The sequence below is a fragment of the Platichthys flesus genome, chromosome 13, assembly GCF_949316205.1.
Source record: "Platichthys flesus chromosome 13, fPlaFle2.1, whole genome shotgun sequence".
Taxonomy (NCBI): domain Eukaryota; kingdom Metazoa; phylum Chordata; class Actinopteri; order Pleuronectiformes; family Pleuronectidae; genus Platichthys; species Platichthys flesus.
Window position 1 is genome coordinate 16,563,744 of NC_084957.1, and position 24,396 is coordinate 16,588,139.

At 40.2% G+C, this 24,396-nt stretch overlaps 2 protein-coding genes across 2 annotated transcripts in view; one reads left to right on the forward strand and one right to left on the reverse strand.

The window, feature by feature from the left end:
• Positions 1–2,456: 2,456 nt before the first annotated feature.
• cmss1 (cms1 ribosomal small subunit homolog) overlaps positions 2,457–24,396 on the forward strand; it is a 29,976-nt gene continuing 8,036 nt past the window's right edge. The window contains exon 1 of the mRNA XM_062403430.1: positions 2,457–2,593. Coding sequence (XP_062259414.1) covers positions 2,554–2,593 — 40 coding nt within the window. The 5' untranslated portion in view covers positions 2,457–2,553. The remainder of the gene's footprint in view (positions 2,594–24,396) is intronic.
• Positions 7,688–11,982, reverse strand: LOC133967619 (filamin A-interacting protein 1-like). The gene is made up of 2 exons (XM_062403190.1): positions 11,854–11,982; positions 7,688–10,578 (listed from the first exon to the last, which is right to left on the reverse strand). Exon 2 carries the CDS (start codon positions 10,260–10,262, stop codon positions 8,010–8,012), a length of 2,253 nt encoding a protein of 750 aa, XP_062259174.1. The 5' UTR covers positions 10,263–10,578; positions 11,854–11,982; the 3' UTR covers positions 7,688–8,009.

Sequence of the window (24,396 nt, forward strand, 5' to 3'; positions counted from 1 at the left end):
GTTAAAATGTAATGGTCTTTTTTTGGCAAATGTCCCATCCTTTAAAGAAGTTTTGTGGAAATCCGTTAATTTTTTTTGCGTTATCCTACTGGTATCAATCTTATCAATTAACTCTCAGGAAAAAATGTTTTTCAAAACTTGGAAAATAATTAAGGATGCAATAGGACAACAGGACAGGGTCATTCAAAAAAATGTAGATAACCAAATATATATATATATTTAATTCTGCATCAGCAAATGCACACAATTGCAATTTTCGGCCATTATCACCTCTTCAAAAAACCCATCAACGTATTTTCCAACCCATCTTTTGTATCTCTCCTTCATTTGCACCAAAAGATCTTTTTTATACATTGTGAACCATCCTCCAAACTTTATCCTTTCAATACGCACTTTTGTCGCACACACATGTTGGCTGATCAACACAAGAAAAACTAAATTTTACTAAATATAATAAGTCTCTCTGAGGTTTCGGCATCTTGTTTCTAGTAAAATGCAGCCAAACATGGAAGAAGGGGACACGAGGAAGAGGCATGTGTTTTATAGGAATGATGCTTAATTACATTCAAAGCTGCCATTTAGCGTCCATTGTTCTGCCTGAATGTTGGCAGACCTCAGCACAATGTGTTGACTGCATCCTTCCTTTCTCCTTCTTGATTTGTTTTTCTTCCCCCCTTTTAGAGTTACACAGCATAACCATCCTCAACCCTTTATAATTTCCCCCAGTAATCAGTCTGTTCTCTTTTTTTCATGGCAAAGCTTTAATCAAACATCTCGTAGCCTCTACCAGCCAGAAATGTGTTGTTCTGACTGAAACACAAAAAAGCATGCAATTACTCCCAGAGGATCTGTCCCTCCTCTCCGCTACAGCTGCAGAAAAGAGGGCACTATTCCAAACACGTCCTCCTCCGTTCTCTCCACTTTCCTCTCTTCTGTGTGTTGGAAAATGAGATCACCCTGTCCAGGCCATAATGACAGAGGACGTAATGGTTTTTTTTCTTTCCAACATGTAGAAACACTTAGTTAAACACTAGGTTACTGCTATCTTCTTCTGTGGGAACATCACCTTATGATGAATAAAAAGGCTTTATCCTGCAATTTCATTTGCCATTTTTAAAAAGGTAAACATCTGATGTTTATAGGCTAAATATGTATAATTAAATGTTAAAGAAAGGAACAGCATCTGAGGTAAAGTGATGTGTCTGCAGTCCTTTTTCATTACAGAAAATCTCTTGTAGAAGGTATAAAGTGTGGGGAATAGAGTAAAACTAGTTATTTTCATGTTTATTGCTATTCACCACAATATTACAATATTACTAATCCAACATGATCCATTGTATCTACAGTCTTCAGATGACATTAGCTATTGAATAAATTGCTCTCTTTACTGAAACATGTCCTCATTTCGTTCAACAGCAAATACAGCAGGGAACACATTCTGTCTTTCATCTGGTGCAGGATGGAAGCAACCTTGCTCAGAAAAAATGTCTTATTTTGTGCCAAACTAAATTATATGCAGGCAGGCAAATTATTTAGCATAGATTGCTGCTCTTAAACATTATCATTATTATTAATGAGGTTCTGTTTAGGCCTGTTTAGAGACACTGGGCACACAGCTTTCTTTTTGCTTTTAAATATTAGAGATGACTTAGGTTTTTCCAAGCAACCATGACATTAAATATCCAATTAGGAATTCTCGTGGTGAAGACAAAAACTCGCAGCATTGTATATGTCAGAGTCTATGTCACACAGTACTTTGCAAATGCAACCACCCATTGCCTTTAAAACAGCAATGGTTCTCCTGGGTACACTCGTACAGTTTTGGCAGGTAGGTTGCTCCAAGGATCTTTGAGATCTTTCCTCTGTTTCTCTGCGGTTTTAGCCTCAGCATCATATAAAATTGCTAACTAGAGAACTTTATATTCAGTACTTAAAGTTGTCCTTATGCTGTACTTTTGTGGAGTTTAGATCACACATGGTGGAGATAAGTCTTGCAGCATGTTGCATTTGCTATGCAACCATGATATTAAATGTCTCATTGGGAGATATTTTCTTGCACATCTTATACTTTACTGTGACATTGACATTGACATTGATATAATGAAGACAAAAACAGAGTTGCAGAATTGGCAGCATTACATTAGATTACATTTCATTTAGCTGATGCTTTTATCCAAAGCAACATACAATAAGTGCATCAACCCCGAGGGTACAAACCCAGAACAACCAGAATCAAGAAAGTACAATTTCTTCAAAAATGAAGAAAAAAACAAAGTGCTATAAGTAAGGGCCATTAAAGTGCTACTAAATTGTTAGTTTAGTTTGTATATATTATATTTTAAGACTTTGATGCGGGCCAATTAAAAATGGAAGGCGGGCCACAGTTGGCCCGCGGGCCGTAGTTTGGACGCCCCTGGTTTATACTGTTAACGGTGGCGCAAAGCCTCATGGGATTTTGAGTTCATGGTTCCTGTCTGTGTTTGTCAGCGTGCTGCTTGTGAACGCACCCTGTCGCGCACCCTCTGATTGGACACACAGCCTGTGAAGACGAAAATGGGGGACGACCTGGGAGACGAGTGGTGGCAACACGAGGGTAACTCATTCATCTCATTCAGCCCCGTTGTCGCTACATGTTCACTGTTTTTAAAGCCTTGCGGTCCGGGAGGCTTTTGCTGCATCACGATAAGCCGGTCCTGGACGTTAGCATGTTGCTGCCGTAAGAAATAATTAACTGTAGCTAAATGCGAGCTAATGTTTGCTAACCACCTCTGGCTGTGGCACGTTGGGAAGTTTCAGGTCTGTGTTTTACCATGGTGATAACTGTGAAACTTACAGTACCAGGAAGTGTGTGTATGTCTGTGTGTGATTCTTACCTGCGACTTTCAGACAAAGTTGGAGTCGTTCACACACGTTGTTATGAGCAGAAGATGTGTAACACGTGTGTGTCTCTGTCTGTGTGTTTTTGTGTGTGTGTGTGTGTTAGCTTCACTCTCATGTCCCCTCTCCCTCCACCGAACGTCACAGATAACTGTTTCTCATCCACACCCTCAGATGTCGGATTTTATTTTGGTGCGTTTTACCTTCATCTCCACACAACAAGAGGAAGCTCCCTGTGGACACTCCACACAGCCTCATGCACTCTGCACACCAACAGGGGGCACTCCTGTTCTTCAGGGACTGTTCACCTGAGCATGTTGGGACAGTGTTTTTAAGGTTCAGTGCGAAAGGAATCTATTGGCAGAGATTGAATTAAAAATACTCCTAGTGATGTTTTGACTAGTGTTTCATTTAAATTGTACGAATTGTTAATTTCGTTACCCTAGAATGGGCCCTTCATGTTTGAATACTTTATATTTACATCAGGAACGGGTCAATGCTTTTTACAGTAGCCCAGACTGGATAAGCCAGACACCTTTTTGAGTTTTTATGACAACATAAGGCTACCACAGGTTCTCTTTCCTGATTGGAAGCGAAGGGTCAGGTGTTTTCAGCTGGAACCTTCAAATTCACCACTAAATTCTACTCTCTGAACCTTTCAGTGCCGTATTAAAATGATGCCTTTTATATTAAGCTCATTTAGTCGTATCGTTTTTCTATTTCTGTCCTCTTTCTTTTTCTGTAACACACACACAGATGTGTGTGAAGCGATCCGTATCATTATATTTCTGAATTACTGTGTCTCCTGACACCCTAAACCTACTCTAACCCACGTGGACTTCCATAATTGTGGACATCATGGCCAACACCTTATACCTAACCTTAACCAGTTCATGCCTAACCGTAAAACCCTCACATCTTACCCCTAACCAGGATCTCTGAAATGTGGTTTACCTCTTTAGAATGAGGCTTTGATCATACTGAGGTCTACAGCTCCTGACAAAGTCTGTGTTTATTTTGGAAAAGGTCCTACAGAGGTAACAAATAAGACCACAAATGCATGCATTCAAAACCCATGCATGACACACATGTAGCCTAGGATTTGAGCACCTACATTCAGCTTGTGGTTTATAAACCCTCTACTGCACATCATTATACCATCATGGGAAACATGTTAGCATTTTATTTCTTAATCACTTAAAGGGAATTTAGGTTGTTTTGTATTTTACAATGCTATGGTAACACTTCGGAACAGAAGTAGTATAATTATAGGAGAATTTCTAAAGGAAATACGACATGAAATTCATACAATATCACAACTTTTTTCATGGATTTAATCTCTTTTTCCACTCAATTTGATACATTTTTGACAAATACATATTGGGCCTTTTTAATTAAATGCAATGAAAATCTATTTCTGCATAAACATGCATATTTCTAACTCCAAGTTTATGTTTTTCAATATTTTAAAAGTTATTTCAGCATGGCTCAAATACACCTTACTTAGGTTCAAAAACAGAGAAATCGAATACCTCTTACTGCTTGTACTACTTTTTCTCCTTTGCATTATCTGCAAAAATTCACATTTCTTTCATATACTCTGTCTTAAAATAATGAGCATTTCTTATTTTTCAACATCTCGCTGTAGTGCTACACATGATATAGTTGCAGGCATGTTGCATAGTGTTTTCCTTGTATGCACTGTGGCAGGTTTTCTGTTTCTCTGTACTGGATGGAGAGCTGTGCTGCTTCTCCAATTAGTGCCACACCCTTTGATCTTTGGAATCCTTGTTTGGCCAGGCTTCTGTAGTGACCCCAGAGGAATCTGATTCAGGAAAAGAGGCGTAACAATTTGTTATGTTCACTCTCATAGTGCCGATTTATCACTTATTTATTTTGTTAAAGCATGCGTTGATTGTGTGAAGATGCGCTAGTGTTGTGCTTTCTAAAGAGGAACATGTGGCTTGTTTCCATTGGCTTGTTGTACCATGCTTTAACCAACCCATAGTGCAATGATCATGTGTATCTTCATTACTGATTTTGTGGATCATGTTGGGAGAACATTTTACTTGAATTATCCGATACGATTCTTAAAATCTTTGCATTTGCACCCTCACTGTAAATACTTCTGCTACACATGGAAAGTTTACGCAGTTTTAGATTGTAATTGGCATTATGAGCTGCCTTGATGCATGACAGTCCTTTGGTCTGTGACATGAATAGCATGGATTTGCATGACCGTCTCGATCTTGTATTATTATGTTACTCTGCCTTTAGAGGTACTGAATCCTGATATCACACAGAAAAGACTGCACACTGATGTGATCCCTGTTTGTGTTTGTTTAAGAGGTAATATGTCTGGCTGCCTTCATGTGAGGCCTTGGAAGTGAAGTGGACCGGGTGTCCCTGCCGGGGAGCTAACACTAGCTAACGGCTGTCTACAGAGATCAGGCTGATGTCTTGTCAACACAAACAGTGCAGATGAATTAGTGAGCAGACTCTAACTTTCAGCTCTGTCTGTGATAATTAAAGTGGATGTACTGTACTTAGGTGAAGCTTCTGCTACTGTCAGGCTGCGTTGCTGCATGGGGTAGAGCTTATTTTTCAAACTATGCATATTAATGACACCCGTGTAACTGGTGTAAGTTCTTTCATTATTCTTGCTCTACTGTTTTGCACAAGTCGGTCAAAGAAATATCGATTGTTTAGCATTTGCCAAGTAAAATATATCCTTGGCCCATGGTTTTGTAATTGGGAAATGTGCTTCCAATTTAGCCAGAAAACAACAGTGTTGCTCACTTGTTGAATGTGGAAGAAAATGTGAGTTCCCAGAATAAGTCCTGAAAGTGATTAATGCAACATTAGCATTGAGCTGATGTAAGTCATCATCATTAATCGAAACAAGTAAAATAAATTCTGGACTTTGTAAAGCAAAATTAATTAGGTAGATCTGTGCTTATATACACCCCTATTCAGGATACACAGAGATGAAGTATAATTAGCGGGTGCATGTTTCTTAGTTGTTGAATTTGCCCCTTCATAAAACTGTAATTAAAAACCACATACATCCATACCAAGCTCTAACTGGGTCAGCTACATATGTTTCATCATGTAGAAAGAATGTATTTACAACATTCTAGACTCAAACCTTTTATTAGATCACTCATTTAAACCCAGGTACAGTTTGTACTAGGAGCTTTGAGCAGCTGTTTCTTTTTCTAGGTTGGCCCCTCTTTACCCTGACTGGCATCCCATCCGTACTCACATTTGTATCAGAGAGATGCTTGACAGAAATAAGGCTCTGATGCTGACTTAAAACTGACAAGACAGGAAAGGAGAGCAGACGTCTGTAAGATGTGATTGACTTTGAAGTTTTAAGAATGAATGAGGCAGAGAATTGTGAGAAGCAGTGTAACGTTTGTGCTGATGTGTCTTGTGGCTAAATGCCCACAATAACGAGTCTAATGAGAGCCTCTTGACTTTGAAGTTTTAAGAATGAAGCGTAGACCTTTTAGAAGCTGTATAATGTTTATGGTGAATTTGTCTTGTGGCTAAGTGCTCACAACAATGATAACGATTCCAATTACAGCCTTTGTAACATTATAGTCAGCTCCAAATTTTCATGAATTGAATCGTCTGGTTTCCATTTTTCCAATGGATGATGTCAGGGTACTAAATGTTCTCCATGTTTGTAATGATATACTGCAGTGTTGGCTCTCTGCCATGAGTCCCCTTAACTGTCAGCTAGTTACTTATTTAGATGGCAACTCATTACAACTTTGGCAGCCAGATGGAAATTAAATATTAAAGCTATTTACTAGCCAATTATCTTAGTCCATTTATTTCTGTCACAGTATATTTTTTGGGGTTGACCTTTAAAAGTTTTATATGATGCTTAAAGGTTCAGTGTGTTGAATTTAGTGACATCAAGTGGTGAAGTTGCATGTTGTAGCTGAATGCCCCCCACCTGACCCTCCCCTTTCAAACATAGAAGAGAACCTGTGGCAGCCTTCAGTTGTCATAAAAACTCAGTTTGGACGATTTAAAAAAAAAAAAAGAACATGATGGCCTCCATAGAGAGGACCTGCTCCAGATGTAAATATAAAGTATATAAATTGCCCATTCTAGTGTAAAGAAAACTACAATTAGTACACAATAGTGAAAAAATGACTGGGATTATCTTATATTCAATTTCTGCCAATAGATCCCTTTCACCTACATTTTACACACTGAACCTTTATAACTCTGAATGCCCGGATGCAAATCGATTTATTAAAAAAATTTGGCTGAACTAAATACAAGATTGTTTTATTCTAACATTGTTTTCAAGACTATCTGTTGTTTTAAGTTGAACACACTTTATATTTCACCAAAATGGATTATTTATATTGCTTTCATTACCACTGCTCGCCTTCAGTGATGCACACTCATGTTCTTTTTTCAAAAAATCATTTGCTGCATCTATTTATTTTCCATTATATTTGTCAACTGCATCCTTCTTTAATATTTAGCTGCATGTGTTACAGAGCATTTTAGCAAGCGAAGGTTAAAATGCATGGGAAAACACTGGCCATTTTCCCATGTAGAACATTTGATAAAGAAAATCAGAAGTCTTCATAAAGTAATCAAATAAATTAAACTATTTGTGTGTCACTTTTTTATGCATTCCGAAGTTTGGCATGTGTCAAATATTCAACCTTCTGTGTCAGAATAAGTGGCAATCAAGATTTTTTTTAAAGGTAAAAGTGAAAAAGACACTTTATTTGCATAGCGACCTTTGATATTAAATCCTCAATGTTGTTCAAGTTGAATAAGTAAAAACAACAGAAATGATTTTAATGAACAGAAAAAAAACATTAACAAAACACAAAATTTATGAAAAGTACATAATGCATTTGATTGCAATGATATCTCAATTAGCTCTTGGATAGGTACTACACACATGTCAAACAAACAATAAACACTAAATACTAATTATAAAAAACAGGTTTTTATCTAATTCTCTTTGAAAAATCTTTATATTGTCAGTGATACTAAAACCAACTAATTTTTGGTTATCAATGAAAGGAGGATGTGGTTATAGTTGTGTAGTCCAGGAATATAATTGAAAAACCTGTATGTTGTACTTTCACCTAGTCACAAAGGCCACTTACTGTATTATTATATGAGGAATGTGAGGCCGAAGAGCTACCAGGGGATATAGTTATGCTACTTGCAATCTTTGCAGCACCTTTGACCTGACAGCCATTGGCGAGTACTTGAGTCCTTTGCTCATGTCGAACATAGTACGCTCCATCAGGTTGTGGGAGGCTGTGGGTCGTACCATTGAGAGACTGGATATATGGGCTCCCTAGATGGATATGTATTTTGTTATCCTCCGTGGTGATGATACTGGGACTTATGTCGACACTATTGGACTTCTGATGGTGCCAGCCATTCTGCCACTCCGGACTCTTGCAAAAAACAGCCTGATTTGCCGCTTCCATTGGCTCTGGAGAACAGGTCCTGACTGTTACGATCTGAATGGGGGAGCCATTGAGGTCAGGTGTCACAGAGCGTGATGAATTTGGAGTTAACACTCGAGTTATGGTTGTCCCGTGAAGCGGGGAGAAGGTGCGGTCAGGGCTTGATGGGGGGGTTTTAGTATTTACCACAGGCAGACCTGAGCTCTGGATGATGGTAATTCTCTGCTTGGGTGAAGCTCCACTTGTTGGGATGACAGCCGTGCTGGTGTATGATGGAGCTGTGTCTCCAGTGGGGCTGCTAATCTCAAGCGTCGTTGTGTTGAGTATATGATGTGGTGTTACCTTGATGTGCAAGGGCTGCCCTCGTGTGTGTGTTAACATCATCACCTCCCCATTAACTGTTTGGTGCATATCTATGCCATTGCCAGAATGGCTGCTGTTTTGGCAAATGTTGTTATTTGCACTGTTCAAGCTGTTGAGGTTACTGTCAAGAGAGCTTCTTCTGTTTATGACTTGTGCATTGTGGTTCGGGTCCTTGTCATCGTTTTCATCATCTACTTTCTCGCTGTGCTCACTGTAGTCAGGAGGCTGGCTGTCTTCTTGATCAGTTTGTACCTTTTTGGTGGTCTGATGGAGGTCTGAAAAGAGTTTTCTGTTACTACCAGGTGTCAGATTCTTGATTCGTTTATATCTGTCCAGCTCAATACTCAGTTCCTTCATCTCTCTGGCCAGCTCTCTGTTCCTGGCCTCTTGCTGGGTCAACTTCCTCTGCAATGAGGAGTGATCTGTCTGCACCCTGCAGATTGATGATTCAGTCCCCATCAGCTTCTGGAGTTTCTCCTTCAGGGTATCTACTTCTCTGGCTAAGAGTCTGGACTTAACCTGTTCCTTCTGAAGACGACAAAGGAGAATGTGTTCCTGGTTGATATCTGGCTTCTCTGCCTGCTCATACCTGGAAAGCTCCCTCTTTGCCAGCTCTAGTTCCTCTGTTAGAGCCCTAGACCTCCTCTGTTCATCCTTGAACCTCTCTTCCAGGGACTCAAAGTCCTCTTCCACCTTCAACAGTTCACCCTCAAACACCTCCTTGTCCTGGAGTCTCTTTCGCAGCCTGTCCAGCTCCTGGGTCAGTTCTTTGACTTGGTTGTCCTCTGTTTGGCAGTGATGGCTTATGTTGTTTGGAATAGAGCCGTGCGTGTACTTCTCCTCTTTTTCCTTCCTATTTTCCAAGACCTGCAATCTTCTCTTCATTATTATTACTTTATTCTGTAGCTCTATATTCCTTCCCTCCTCTGTTTGTAGTCTATCTTGGAGCTCATCTTTTTCCTTTGCTATGTCCTTAAGCTTTCCCTCTAACTCTGCTTGAGACCTCAGTGCCTGCTGCTTCTCCTCTCTGAGTCTTTCTGTCATTGTTGACGTAACGCTTTGCTCATGTCTATTGCCCTCCTTCCTGTTGAGTTTTTCCTCAGCCTGCCGTAGCCTCTCAGCCATGGTCTTCCTGTCCTCCACCAAAGCCACAGTGAGTGACCTGAGCTGGGCCAGGTCCTGTCTAATCATTGCCTCACTCTTTTCCATTTGTCCTTCAGCTCCCTCAAGCTCTCTCACCTTGACTTTCAAATTATCAAGCTCACTCGACAATGCCTTGCTAACCTCTCTCTCTCGTTCCAAGCTGCTCTTCAGAATACTATGGTCCTGTTTGCTCTTAATTAAAGTCTCCTCGATCCTGTCCAATCCACCGATTCTGCCATTCAGGTTATCCACCTCAACTTTGAGGCTACGGCCATGGCTGATCTCCCTTGCTAGTCTGCGGTCCAGGTCACAACACTGGTCCCCCATGCGTATTAGCTCCTCGTCCTTCCCTTCCATTTCGAGTACTCTTCTTCTTAGTACCTCCACCTCTGACAGCAGACTTGGGGTCGTCATGGTGATCTTGTTTTGGCTGAAGATTGAAACTTGGTTGTGGTGCTCCAACGGTGAATGGAGTGATTTGACCTCTTCCTTTGCACGAGAGTAAGCAGTACCCACGTCCTGCTTGATGTGTTCAGTGATGGCCGTCAGTTCTTTGACACAATGCCTGTGTTCCTCCAGCAGCTCACTCAGACACTGTTGCTCCTTCACAACCAGCAGTGCAAAAGACTTCAGCTCGGTCAGATCCTCTTTCAGGGCAGATACTTCTCTTTCATTTTTCTCCTCCTTTATTCCTTGGTATTCTCTTTGCTTTTCAATCAGTAGCTTGAGTCTGTAAAGAAAAAAACAAATGACACTGATGAAACAGGAAAGTTGTGGTCTAGTTTTATTGGGTAATTTACTCTACTTTCAGTCTCCAAAGACCCTCTCTGATGTTTATGCTAAACCTCTTCAACGGAGCTTTTAAACACAAATAATTCCCTAATTGTCTATATCCAGCATAAAGTTTATTTTCATTTTAGGAATGATTCGAAAAACATTGTTGTCCTTATGTCAACGTCTAGAGAAGCCAAGAATACATTATTTTTAGTGTGTGTGCGCACGCCTACCTTTAATCCCCTAAAACATGGGCATGTATCCATGTACTCCCATGTTTTTCTGTTCTCTCCATGCAGCGTGATGTGTGATGTTTTGACTAGCATGGCAGATGGTCCCTTGGTAGGGAGTGTTTGTTAATTAAGAAGTTCGTCTACCCTTGAGTACCCTCGACACTGCAGACCAATCACCCTCCCTCTGTGCACCTCGCATGCTACCCCATTTCCAGCTACGTGAGGCAGGAATTCCCCCCTGATCCATAAGTAATTACAGACTGGCTACATTTACGAGGTGCTGTCACTCCTCACATTCCCACAGATGCATACCAGCAATGTAAAAATGCGTTTAATACACACTATACGTTTTGTCATGATAATGCAAGGAGGGGGAACTTGAGTCATTTCTCACCAGTACATTTTTACTATTAATAATCCATCTGCTCCATTCCTTCTGTCAGTGTTGCATACTGAGTTCCCAAATGTTTGTCTTGTAGAATTGAAAAGTGAGAGTTGGAGAGATATTTGTGGCTAAGATTTGTAGGGAAGATGATGTTAAGTGTAAAATCTAAACGCACATTTGTATTTAATGTTTGTAGGTTAACTGGATGGAATGGTTGACAGGTCTGGAAAGATAAAGTCAGCATCTCTTATGAGTAGTTTAAAAGCTTTCACAACTTAACTGCAAGATTTGTTTATAGAGTCCCACTTTTATTTGTACGTTTTATCTTTCTCAATTAAGTTTTCTTAAAAAAATCAAGAACTGGGCAGTTGGAATAAAAGTTGCAATTAAACGTGTTAGTTTTCAGAGCAAGAGTTTCAGAGGGAGACTTAAATTAATGTATTTCTCTGTGTGTGTTCCTTTTACTTGGATCGATTTAATCTATGGAGAATAACCCAAAGGTTACCTAACGCCAAACAGCTCATCTTGTACTTACAAAGTTTTCGAAGTCATTAATGTTTCTAATTACACATTTACACTTTTCCAATGTTTGCAAGTTTTTAAATGTTCCTACCTGTGCCCTGTAGTTGGCCTCCTGTCCTTTAAAATCCTCGGAGAATAAATTCTCTCTCAGCTTTCACCTCTCCCTTTCCCGGAGATCCCAGTGATGTGGACATTCCATCCAGAAAACCAAACATTATGAGAAGTGCTCAGAACACTGAGTCTCACTCGCAGTCAGTGGCGCCCATTACATCATCAGCAAGTCCTTATATGGAACTCTACAGGCTCAACGGCTGTGTGTAACTGTGTGTGTGTGTGTGTGTTTGTACTGGAGTTCAGCCCATTCCAGATGAGGTCATTGTGCAGCCATGCCAAAGAGGCTAATGTGAAGGACAGAGTGTGTGTCTGTGTGTGTGAGAAAACTAAATCTTCAATCACAATTCAGACTCAAAAGACTAACACTCTCAGTTTGTGGTGGGATTAGCCCAAGCAAACATGTTAACCATGCAACATAAGTACTAAACCTAATTTAGTATGTCCCCGCTCATCTAATAGCATGCAAACTGCATTACAAGTGTGTGTTTGTGTGTGTTAATGTTCTCATGTTTTAAGGAGAGACATGTTTTGTGAGTTGCTTTGCCTGGGGCCTGATAACCTGACTGGGAGATGACTTCATGAGTTCATCGGCCCTCAATTACATCCATATGTTCTTTCGCTCTCCCGCGCTCTCTCTCACCCTCACCCACACCTCTTCTCTATCTTGTTGTCATTTCTTTCTTTTTATCCTTTTTGTTGCTTCAATGTATGGAGTGCAAGTTTTTTGTGCGATTTGATCTTTACTATTACACTATCAATATCTTTTGTAACTCGTTTTTTTTAGTGGCACTATAGTTGAGTACATGTGTACAGTGAGGCAGGGAGGAATGACAGATGATACTCATCTTATTCTCACTGATAATCTTGTCTGTTACAACAAGAATGAACACTATTAGAAAGATAAATTATATTTTATCTTGCTAGGGGATGGTACTACTTGAGCTGCAGGACAAAATAAACTCGTAGGTCTGTGTGTGACGCATGTTACCCTCTGAGAACACTGTCAAGCCCTGTGCCTCCTAGTTCCAGCTTTCCCTGCAAAATGTACTGATGGTGGTATTTCTTTCTGTCAAGCAAACCCATCCAGTCCCCAATTAAAGGAGAACCATTTCCCCTGTATCATGTTGTCATCACAAAAGAATTTGCAAAGCAGCCTAAACTTCACTTTTTGGACATTTATGTTCACAAGCCTCAATATATAAAGTTACAGTCTGTGCCAGATACACAAGTTAATGATGCAAGGCCTCTGGTCTGTGCTTTGTTGGCATTCTCTTTAATCCATTAATTGATTCAGCACAGCACTGGCTGCCTGTTTTAAAGTCAGAGATTATGCGTTAACATTTCATCTCAACTTTCTTTTGGTCTGTGATTGCTATGTCTTGATTTTGAATAAAGTTAAATGTTGTAGGGTTGTCGCTATGGAAATGTAATGTTTTGTCGAAACTGTTGTAGAGATTCTAATTCAACTTTTGCAGACTGTAATTTGTGGTTCTGTTGAATAGTATTGCATTATACTGGGCCATGTTTCTAATATTTAGTCCCCACTAATGATATAAATTGACTAAAGTAGGATTTATGCAAGCTGCTCTATGAGACTTAGTTTAATCTAAGTGTTTTTAGTAAAATGGCAATACTCAGAGGAATATACACCTATCTGGAGTTACTTTCCTCACTCTTAAGTAAAGAAGTTGAAATGCAACTGGTGACTCAGTAGACTGCAGTGGTTAGTTACAGAACACAAACAATAATTACAACATTAGATAAAATGGGCACCTTAGGCACACTGCCAGACTTTCCTGAGTTGTGGTTTATTGCAGGTTACCGTTAAGGTGAAACATATAAATGGCGAAAATTTGCACCTAAGTTTAACTACATTGCTTCCATACATAGGTTTTGGTCAAAACTCAATCCGTCCCAACCTGAATCACAGGACTTATTTGAAACCAATCCACACGTTTTTTCATTATGAGCTACATAAACACCATTTGATCATTCTTTATACGCTAGCCTTGAAACGCAGCCCAAAGAGTTTTGTTGCTCTTGCTTTCCGTTTATTCAGTGTTCACGTGCTGTTGTGGTTTGTAAACTGCTCTTAAACCGAAGCCTGCTAATGGTTGGAGATGAAGAAAGGCTGTTAAAATTCTCTCCACCTTACACATTAAGAAATTGATCTTGCCAGCCTTCATTCAAAACCACTTCCAAACTCCTGATCAGCCACAGGTCCTAGAGGGGAAGGAAGGTGTGGTTATTTATATAAATAACCTGTATAATTATTCTGGCTTGACTCTGAAGACTCTTTTGTGAGAAAAAGTCTTGTAAGATGAGAGATTTCTCTTGGTGTGGAATGTGAGGGGGAAAGAAAAGCCTCATTCCTCGCAATTTCTGTCCACAGACCAACTCCCAAACCAGAATTCATGAGGTCCCTTAGAGGAGGGGCTGGCATCTGCACCGCTCGTCCTCAATTACAAGCATGATCCAATTCCTCAGAGGCATTTCCAAGAAAACCCTCAGACATTGCCCATGTGTAAAATCCCCCCTATATGAGAGGAGCAATCTCTCTTCTTTCGCCATATCTCCGATTTTAAACCAGGGTTATAATGTTAAGATATAGATCATTTTGTTTTAGCTGCTCCCTTTGATAAGTCCTCCAGTTGTTCAAAACACTGCTGTATTGGGTCATGGAAAAGGCTACAGAAGATGCAAAAAGAAAGGAGCTTCTTATGTACTATGTGCCGGTTTTCTTCTCTTTATTTGTTGGCATTTAATAAAAATGAAGAAATTACCAAAGTGACCTCATATGCTCAGGCTTGTTAGGAAATGGTCCCAACAGTTTGCAATGAGCACAGGAGATCTGCTCTAAAGCAATGTGGTGCCAGACTCCTATGGTATATTATGGATATCTTCTCTTAATACATTATTGGCTGATGGTGGATATGTTTTAGTGTTAGCGGTGGATAGAACAACTTTGGGTCAGCAGATTATTTAATGGATTTGTATCAATTGTACAGATATTCATGTTCTCAAGTAAATAATGTAAACTTCATTAAACTTTTATGATCTGTTTACTTTTCTTCTTGCACCAAGAGCTGGTTGGACTTTTAGTGTGATGTCTCGACCACTATCTGATCAATTTCCATTAAATATGTATTAAGCATTCATGGTCAGTAGAGGATGAAATATAAAGATGATGGGAATCCTCTGACTTTTTAACTCCCCTCTGACTATAAGGTGGGCGATTGTGGTTTTGAGTGAAATAACTCAACAATTATAAGATGGATTGTATTTTAAATTGAATACAAACATGAATTTCTCCCTCTCCAATGTATTCTATTAACATTGGGGATTCCTTATTTCTAACCAAAACCGGGTCAAATTTTAAAAGGAGATTCAAACTTAACGTCGATATTCATTATGATATATGCTAATAAGCAACTTTTAGGATACTAAAACACAAAAATACAATGTGAAACGTAATAGACATTGAACCTGATTAACTTCAGAATGTTGGCAAATTGTCACTGCGCAAGTTAGCATGCTCACTCTAGTATTTAGCTCCAAACAATGCTGTGCCTAGAACCAGGCTCACGGCTGTTATTATTGCTTTCGAGGCTTAGTCTTGGAGAATAATCTTTGTAGATCACATGCATTCTTTTCCTAAACATTATTGATGACATTCTGTATTGATGAGAAGGCCACATCTGGTGCTGAAAACATGATGGAGTTAAAAAGTGGTTTTGGGCTATAGCACGGAGTCTGTGAAGTGTTTGTGATTCAGAACACAAGTGGACAGATGAGAGCATGGATGTCTTTTGTGTGCTGAACATGTGTGTCCAGTTAATGCTAAGATGTCGTCAGCCTATTGACAGACCATAGGAAACACATGCAGGCATAGAGCATGTTCAGATAGCTGAGGTTGGAACAATCAGATTACTGCATAGTGATGTGCAGAGGTAATCATCCTCTGACACGCAACAGGGATCAAAACTTGGCATAAAGTGATTATATGTCGTGACTAGAATTAACTTTATACGTCACAGCTAACACAGATCATCTGCTGTGCACATTGCACCTTGTGAAATTTCTTTTTGAGGAAATAAAAAAGAAAAGTGACCTGCACACTGGCGTTCTTTCAAACAATATTTTTTTGGTGAGCAGCCAAACACTATTACATCACAGACACTATGGAAGGACAACAAAGATTGCAGTTAAAATCTATTCACTATAAGATTTGTAGTCCCAATGTTATTTTGTGTGGTGCACAGTGTAATCACTCACAAAAAATTGATGAATTACTTAAGGACACTTCAACAGTGATAGAGTTGTGCGATAAGACAGAATTTTCAGATCCTGATAAATGCAATTTCCTCATTATCCATTACACCTGCCTTTTGCTAAACTAGGGGCCATGTCTTTGCAGCTTTTCATTTGCTTACCTCCTTCCATCATCCGAATTCTTTGCCATATGGTGTAACACAGCCAAAAACCCTTGTAACGTCTGAACCTGGGGTTTCTTTTGAATTCCCCACTGTACTGTTGTGGTTTTATCTGCAAACTCTCTGCATACTGTTGGACATAATTCTTGGTTAGGTGGTAAAAGAGGTTGGTGATGGTCTGTTGTGGCAACCACTAAGCAGAATAGTAAGTAAAAGTATTTTTTTCCGTCCGGGTTAGACTATTAATACCTAAACCACATCCATGTGACTGAAGTACCCCCTCTTATAGGTATAATAGTGGAATTTGGGCATAAAATGAAATTGAGCATATTTGCTTCACCTTTCTTCTAACTTTTTTTTAGAAACCTTGGGGAAAAATCCTATTTGCTGAAATCAAAAGTTAAATTCCTGTTAACCCATACTTATGTTATGTGTTATGTGATTCAACTGCGATGTTTAGATGGATGATCTTGTCGGCACATAAAGGAGGGCAGGCAGGGAGATCAAACCCCTATGTGTTTGAGCAGTTAGGAATGTACACGCCACACGGGGTGCACGCCACACCACAGAAATGCTGTCTACTTGTGTATTAATCATCATTAGTCTAAGATGAACCACAAAGCCTTTATGTGTGCATGTTTAGGGTTTCCACATTGTATTTGAATGGTCAGAATTCTAATATACTTAATCGCTTTACTGGCATGACTATTTTTGGTCTTAAATTGTGTGTGTGGATCACTAAAGAGTTTTCACATCGGCACTCAGATGCAGACAACTAGTCTCCTCCCAAGGCTACAAGCCCAGTATGGATACAGTCTCTGTGCAGCTAGATTACAGAGTGGACTGTGGCGGTCCATGAGCCGAGACAACCATGGACCTCGACACAACAGCCCTGTTGTAGGCCTCAAATTGCATATGAGAACCAGTGGCCACCTTCATATTAGACTCAGCTATACTCCAGAGTCCACAGCTAAATGTGCTCTCTATTTGAGAACCACCAGCAAACCCTCAACCCATTTACTTAGTTTAGAAGAAGGCTTTATCCTTTGCTGCGCGGTATTGTTGAAATTGGGAGCAAGGTGCCAATTTAGACTGTACATGTAATTGCATGTGAGTGCATGTTTATGTGTTTACAAGGGCGAGTGAACAGAGCCAGGCTGGCCGCAATGTCTAACCCTGTCCAGGATGTAATGGACTGTGTCTGAGTGGAATAAGTCTATGTACAGTCTTGAGGTCACATTCACTGTCTGGTATAAATGCAGCAGCCAACAGTGCCTTTTCTCTGTCACTCAGCCATAAGAGCATTGCAAACCGACATAGACTAAGTGTACATCACATGGCTCAGATCTGGTTTGTTCCACTGCTGAAATACTTTAATCCCTTATCCTCTTCTACTCTAGCTGTAAGTCCTCAACTCTTGTACATCAGAAGGGATTCTGAAAGGCATGGCTGGATATTTCTTCAATGCAGTCTACCAATTTAGGCAATGCAGTTTTTCTCTGGTATACATAATCGCCGCTAGGGTCTGGTGCACCAACCTTTCTCTGTCCTCAAGTAGAGTTGTAAGGCAGTTGCTCCTATGGATAAAAGCCCTGTGGCTTCTCTCCTGCTTTTCTAGCCTGTTTAGGGCAACACTGTGAGAGTGGGACACCTCTGCAAGCTGTTCAAGCATCAGTTTGGATGAACGCTTTTGGGCTTCCAGCAACTGGTTGACCTGAGGGATAATAGGAAACAAAACACAGAAGTTGTCAGATGTGAAGAAAATATTGGTGTACCTTGACCAGGAGAAGGGTTGTTCAAGGTGAGGAAGTAGTGCTTACATGTAAATATGGCAACTCAAGCTCTTCCATTATTACTTTAATAGCCCAATACCTGTCTCATGCATCTTTGCATAACTTGTAATTTTTAAAAGATGAATTGACAGAGATGTATATTCAATGCAGATAGTTTGTGGTCTGTTGAGCCTTCAAGATTTAAAACCTTCACCTCGATAACCATTGTTGTAGATGGTATTTCATTGAAGTAAGGCCGTGGTCACTCAGAAAAATTATATCCCCCTTAAGAAATAGTCATCACACAAATTGATGTCAGGGAGGTTGATGTAGATTAGTAGAAAACAAGCAAAAACAATGCTACAGTTGACAGATGCATTGTCACTGGCAAAGAACAGATCCAGCACATGCTACACCTGTAGTGCAGGAAAAAAAAAAGATTGTGCAATGAAGCAGAAGTATTAGAAGCTCTTTTGTCAGACAGTAATGCATTCATCTCATTAAATTTGATTAACCGCTCCATATGGTGTCTAGGTTTTTTTGTGTTGGTACCTTAGCAATTGGTCGTTCGTACACATCCTGCAGGTGGTCCTGCTGGGCCTGGATGGAGTCTCTCTGCAGGGCTCGGAGCACCTTTTCCGGTCCGCTGAAACCATACTGGGCCCCAAGGAGAGCCAAATCTATCTTCTCTGATTTCAACACAGTGATTACCTCATCTCTGGCCTTGTGTGACAAGTAGAATAATTACTTAACCTTAAATATACTATGCAAGCTGTTTTTATGATCATATCTGAATTTTGAAACCAAGAAACCATTTTGCTGCCTTTACGAAAGTAGGGACGTGTTCTCTGGCCCGCCTAGAAAGAAGTGGAGATTTGGAAAAGATTGGAGCTGTCAGCTGAATAAGGGGAAAAGAGAAATGTTGTGCTTCTGATCAAGGAGGTTACACAAGTTCATGAATTGTATCCTTACAGCACAAGTGGTTATTATGTGGCCTTAATATGCGACAGGCTGATGCAGATTATATAAACCATTCGAAGCTAATCCAAAGTCAGGAGGCATCTTGTCATAACCCTTAATGTTGCTGAAACGGATAAGTGTGCGCCTGGCATTACTTTATGAGGCTTATGTCATGTCATAGTCTTGGCACAATGACAGCAATCACTGTCCGCTTGGCAGACAAAAGTACAAATAGTTGCCAAAAGTAGGAAGTTGATTACTGACCACATACGTAAAGGCTAAATATGTGTACCATTTGTATGTGTGTTATTAAAGCAAATCACACCAGCTAAACAGCGTCAGCTTGCCAGCTTTCTCTAACTCAATGTTTGCAACACAGTTTTAGAGCGAGAAAGCAAGCAGGTTCATATTAGTGAAAGATGATGTCATCTCTCACTGTTCTTCAGCTCAGCCTCTCTCGGCCAAGCTCACACATAAGCCATGAACGCCTCTAATTCCCAAGATCTTGTTCGACTTTTTTAAGATCATTAAAAACCGCCCTTTTGTCGTCCTGCCCTGTGGAAGTTGAGAAATGCAATTGGGTGATGTGGTAACAGTTGTGTTTTTTTAGTGCAGTTAAGATCATTAAGATCTCCTCAGAAGTTTTTACTGATGCTTGTGAGAAACTATTTTCCTGAACAGCAAAGCAGCCAGAGACACAGTCTCTGTCTTCAAGGCCTGATGCACATCAAGATAAAGACATGTGAGTTGATAATCTTTGGCACATTGTATCTGTGTTGGTCTGAGTTCTGGTGTGTTTTTTGTGTACTTCACTGTGCTGTATATCCTTTTTATCTCTACCCATTCAGTGGTGTTGCGAATGTGGGAAGTCAGGCCGAGACACGTGCGACTTGGCCTTCAAATGACTAACACTGATAGGGACTGACCATTTAGAAATTGTCTCAAGTACAAACATAGACACTCGTAAGCACACACACACAGGTACACACACTCAGATGACATGGCTCAGACAGTGTTCTTTCTTTGGTGTGTTCGTATTGTCTAGACAAGCACATGTATACTGATGTGTAAGCACCCTCCCACATAATGCCAGGCATGTGAAAATACCTCCTTAAGTTAACAGATGGCTCAGATGAAGCCAGAAGCAGTCTTAATAATGGTTGCCAGGGTTGCCCCACCGAGGACTGTCCACTGGCAGGCAGGCTGGCTGCCACACATGTGGCTGGCTGCCTCTGTTTATTTGCACCTCCCATGGCTGCATCCCTCCTGTTTACATAAAAGGGCACTGGAAACCCATGTTGCTAACGCTACCACCATCACCCAGAAACAAACATCGATGACTCATTGTTTGATAATCTAAACAAAGAACACATTTACTAGTGGTGGCCGGTCTTAACATGAATAGTGGTGAAAATCATGAATTGATTGCCGATGTGTTGGTTTCCTGTGCAATCGAAGGTGACTCATTGTGGGGGGGGGGAATGAGAGTAGTCAATCCTTTTTTAGAAGGTTTACTTGCAAGTTTTGGTGTAGAAGAGGTATAGATGTGAGAATATGCAGATAGGTTGTGTCTAACCATTTTGACAACTTCTTTCAAACTGACAATCTGACATTCACACACACGTCAAATTGTGAGAAGGAGAGCCAGGCATAAAATATCTCTCTCTAGATCTCTTTTGTCATTTGTTACACTATTTAAACATTCACTGAACAACCTCAATGTCTGTCTCGAGAGTCTGTCTTAAAATATGTGTAACTATCCTGGGTTTTTAACAGTCTCACATCCCTTACCTCTATCACAGCCAGCTTTTCACTCTGTCCCCCAGTGTCTTTTTGGAACAACTATAAACTATATGATTTGCAACAAGTTCAGTCCACTTGTAGGAAGTGGATCTTAGAGACCATTAGGGATGGGCATTCGATTAAATGGTCTGAATCGATCGTCGGGAGAATTAACGATCGATTTTCGATTAATCATTAATATTTTTGAATTAAAATTCACTATTTATAGGCTATATAAAAATGCTGTGAAAATATAAAAAAACACAGCGTGTTTCCTCATTATGGCCTTTAATACAAGATGAACAACTCTTGTGGCAGTTAAACGGAATCCGTTCAATGGTTACACTTGAAAATAAGCGCTGCTGTACTCTTTAGCCCCGATGAGCGAGCAGCAGCTAGCCGCTGACAGCTAGCTTGATTTGACGGTTCTCGATCTCTCAGTCCGGTTGTTGTCACACCCTCACTCCCGGAACCCCTCTCCCAGACCAGAGTCTGTCCAGGTTCCCCTCCGCGTGGACTGACGGTCCGTGTGCGGACATGAAGCCAAGCAGCGGAGCAGAGGCTAGCACTGGGCTGCTAACATCCTCGCTGTGCTGCGTTCAGGGCAAAAATTATTTCATCGACGAAATTCTTAATGATCAATTAATCGATCGTCGATTAATTATGCCCATCCCTAGAGACAATAAAACAACTTCTTCTCTACCAAGCACTACCAAGCATACTGCTCTGTAAATGCTTGGTAGTGGTTCATCGCTGGAGTGAATAAAATGGTTCAGATTTATTTTCTAAAATCGCCGAAAATTTTACTCTGAATGCCTCTCCTCTCCTGTAGGAGCAAACAACCTGGCCTGTGGCCCCCAGATAATTCTGGTTTGAGACCCCCTGCTCTAGCTTTCCATTCCCAGCAGGCAGCTCATATCCACTTTGGATCCACCTGTCATGGGAGGCTGGCTCCGTCTGTGCCCTGGAGTCATCCTTGGCCTCCAGTTTCCAGGGTCAGATTGGCACAGCACCCTGTAATTCATCTGTATGGCTGATGCATGTTTTGGCAGCAGTACGGTATTGCAGGCATGGTTGGTAAGAGTGTTTTAACAGAGAAATTATACATGTAGCAAGCCAGCTAAAAAAAGCTGGAGATGCTGAATAGGCAATTGCAAAATCATTTACGTTACCAGAAAATTTGTATTAAATAAAGTCAGTTTGCCGGTTAAAAACCTGCAGATATGAGCCTTTCACAGACATAAACATAAATTTGCTGATATACACTAAACAAACTAAAAGCCTCAATTACATGTCTTTGTCATAAGGGTTTAATAACGGTATTTTAGTGCCAATTTGTTAGATGTGCCTAATAGAAAGTGTTCAATATTTGACTTTGGCTCTCATTTCCCTTGTATCGTCTTTGAGAAGTTTTGAGCACCAGCTGTGAATGTGTTTTTCTGCTGTCTGTACTGCTAAGTGCCAAAGGTTTGCAAAACGTTCAGGTTAATGAAAGAGAACAAACATTTTCTTATGTTATCAATTTATTTAAAGGCTTCATTTTGATCAGAGCGTTTGGCTCCACTTGAAATCAAATATTTCCCCACTCAAAAGATCTATGAAGAAAGAGAACGCTGTAGTGCCATCACACAGCTGAAGTGATCTTTGAAGTCTATAATATAGTGGTGTTGGCTGGGCTAGAGCGGTAGTAGGTTTTAATGAAGTTGTTCTAACCTAAACGCATCCATAGTAGTACTAATTTAAATAACCATTTTGGAAGTGTGCTGTAATAAAATATGGTCTTTATTGTTACTCTGATATCATATGCTAGATTGCATGTGTATTACATCAGTGTTACGTTGATGTTCGATAGAGAATGAAGGATGAGCACAGTGTTATTAATATCATCCATGTGATACTTGCCACTAGGGGTAGAGAGCGAGAGAGGAATAGATGCAAGAATTAGGATTAGCCCTGTGCAAAAAAAGTAAATGGGACAGGAGACAGATCTATAATGCGAACAGGACAAGAGGGGCCAAAACCTGATTATTTAAGCTGTAGTTTGGCAGACCCAACTACTTTTGGCCAACACTACCCACATTACACAAGTTACAATATAATGTTAAGGTGAGAAAAGGGTTTCCTAGTTTGGTGCTTGTGAAAGCTTAAAAGCTTTGAGTTATGCCTTTGTACATGACCTTGTGTCTGTGATTAGCATCTCCTGCGAGGAGAGGACATCAGGGGCTGCTATCACAGTCTGGCAGGGAGGATTGGCATCGCTTCAACATATGAATGTCAGCACGGACCAATATGAATCAGGAGATACCACAAAGATCTATCAACCAAAAGACCATAAAATAATTTATGCGAGATTTAGGACTGTTCATTTTATGACTGTCTGTCTGAGCATCCAATACTCCTCCTGCTGGTCATGCTCCATCCCTGCATCCTTTGTCATGTCTAAGCTTTGAATGTTTATGTGTATATAAAATATATATTCAAACAAACTAACAAGAGCAGCATCCAACAGTAAGAGGTTGGAATGTGGGAGGCGAGGTGGATTTGTAGCCATTTCATTTAAATGTTTAATCTTTATTGTTTCATTTTGCAGGGACATTGCACAATTAAAACTAATTGCACCAGAGTCGGCTAGTAGATAACTTGCAGCTGTTATCCCTGGGCAGGTACAGAAAAACAAATCTCACAACAGCAAATAAATGACATAAAAAAGCACAACACATAAAAGTCCTAAGATAAATAAATAATTTATGATAAACACTGGGCCATCATTGGTCGACTGATTTGTTTGAAGCCAAGGTTTAAAGCTGATTTTAAACATCGCAGAAATTTCAGAGTTTCTAATATTTGTAGGTATTAAATTCAACTCACCCACTACAGAGACAGCAGATTGAACAATGGCTTTGTCTCTGAAGTGCGGTACCCAAGCATTTTTAATAAATGCTGTAGTCCTATTACTGGCACAGTAATTTCCTGGAATGGCCAGGCATCCTCTAGCACTGAGTCTGTCACTATACTGCACTTGATTTTGTGCTTGCAGCCTTAAGTCCCCATTGATTTAACAATAACACCTGCTCAAATTGTTGCTTATAGAAGCAAAAGCTACAAACCTCCAAAACCATAGAGTGCTACACCCAGCCACACCACTCCCAAGACATGTCTTGAGATGAGTGATTGATTGTTGACACAAGTGCTGCATTGGCCTGCTGACAATGGTTTTAATGGAATGAATCATTAGAAAAAAAATAAAACAACATAACTTACTCAGTGTCTTTGGGCATGGACATGCCTGTAAATAATTAGGACGTCTTGGTTTGTCGTCCCCCCCAGCACAGGCCAGTGTGTTATCTTTAATCGGACTAATAGTTTAAGCTGCAGCGGTGATTAAGAGCTTTTGAGGTCATGGCCGACAATGTTTTAAGCAGCCGTGTTGGCAAATCGCCAGTTTACATGAGTGAGGCCATCATCCAGAACCAAATCTGAGAGCCTTTGTGTGGAACTGAAACATGCTCTGTTTCCTGGTTCCTGACAGTTAATCTTCATTAAATCAAGTCACCCCCATTGACCAATCCATTA

Excerpts from the sequence above, each read along its gene's own strand:
- LOC133967619 (XM_062403190.1), bottom strand. The coding sequence starts at position 10,262 with ATGACGACCCCAAGTCTGCTGTCAGAGGTGGAGGTACTAAGAAGAAGA.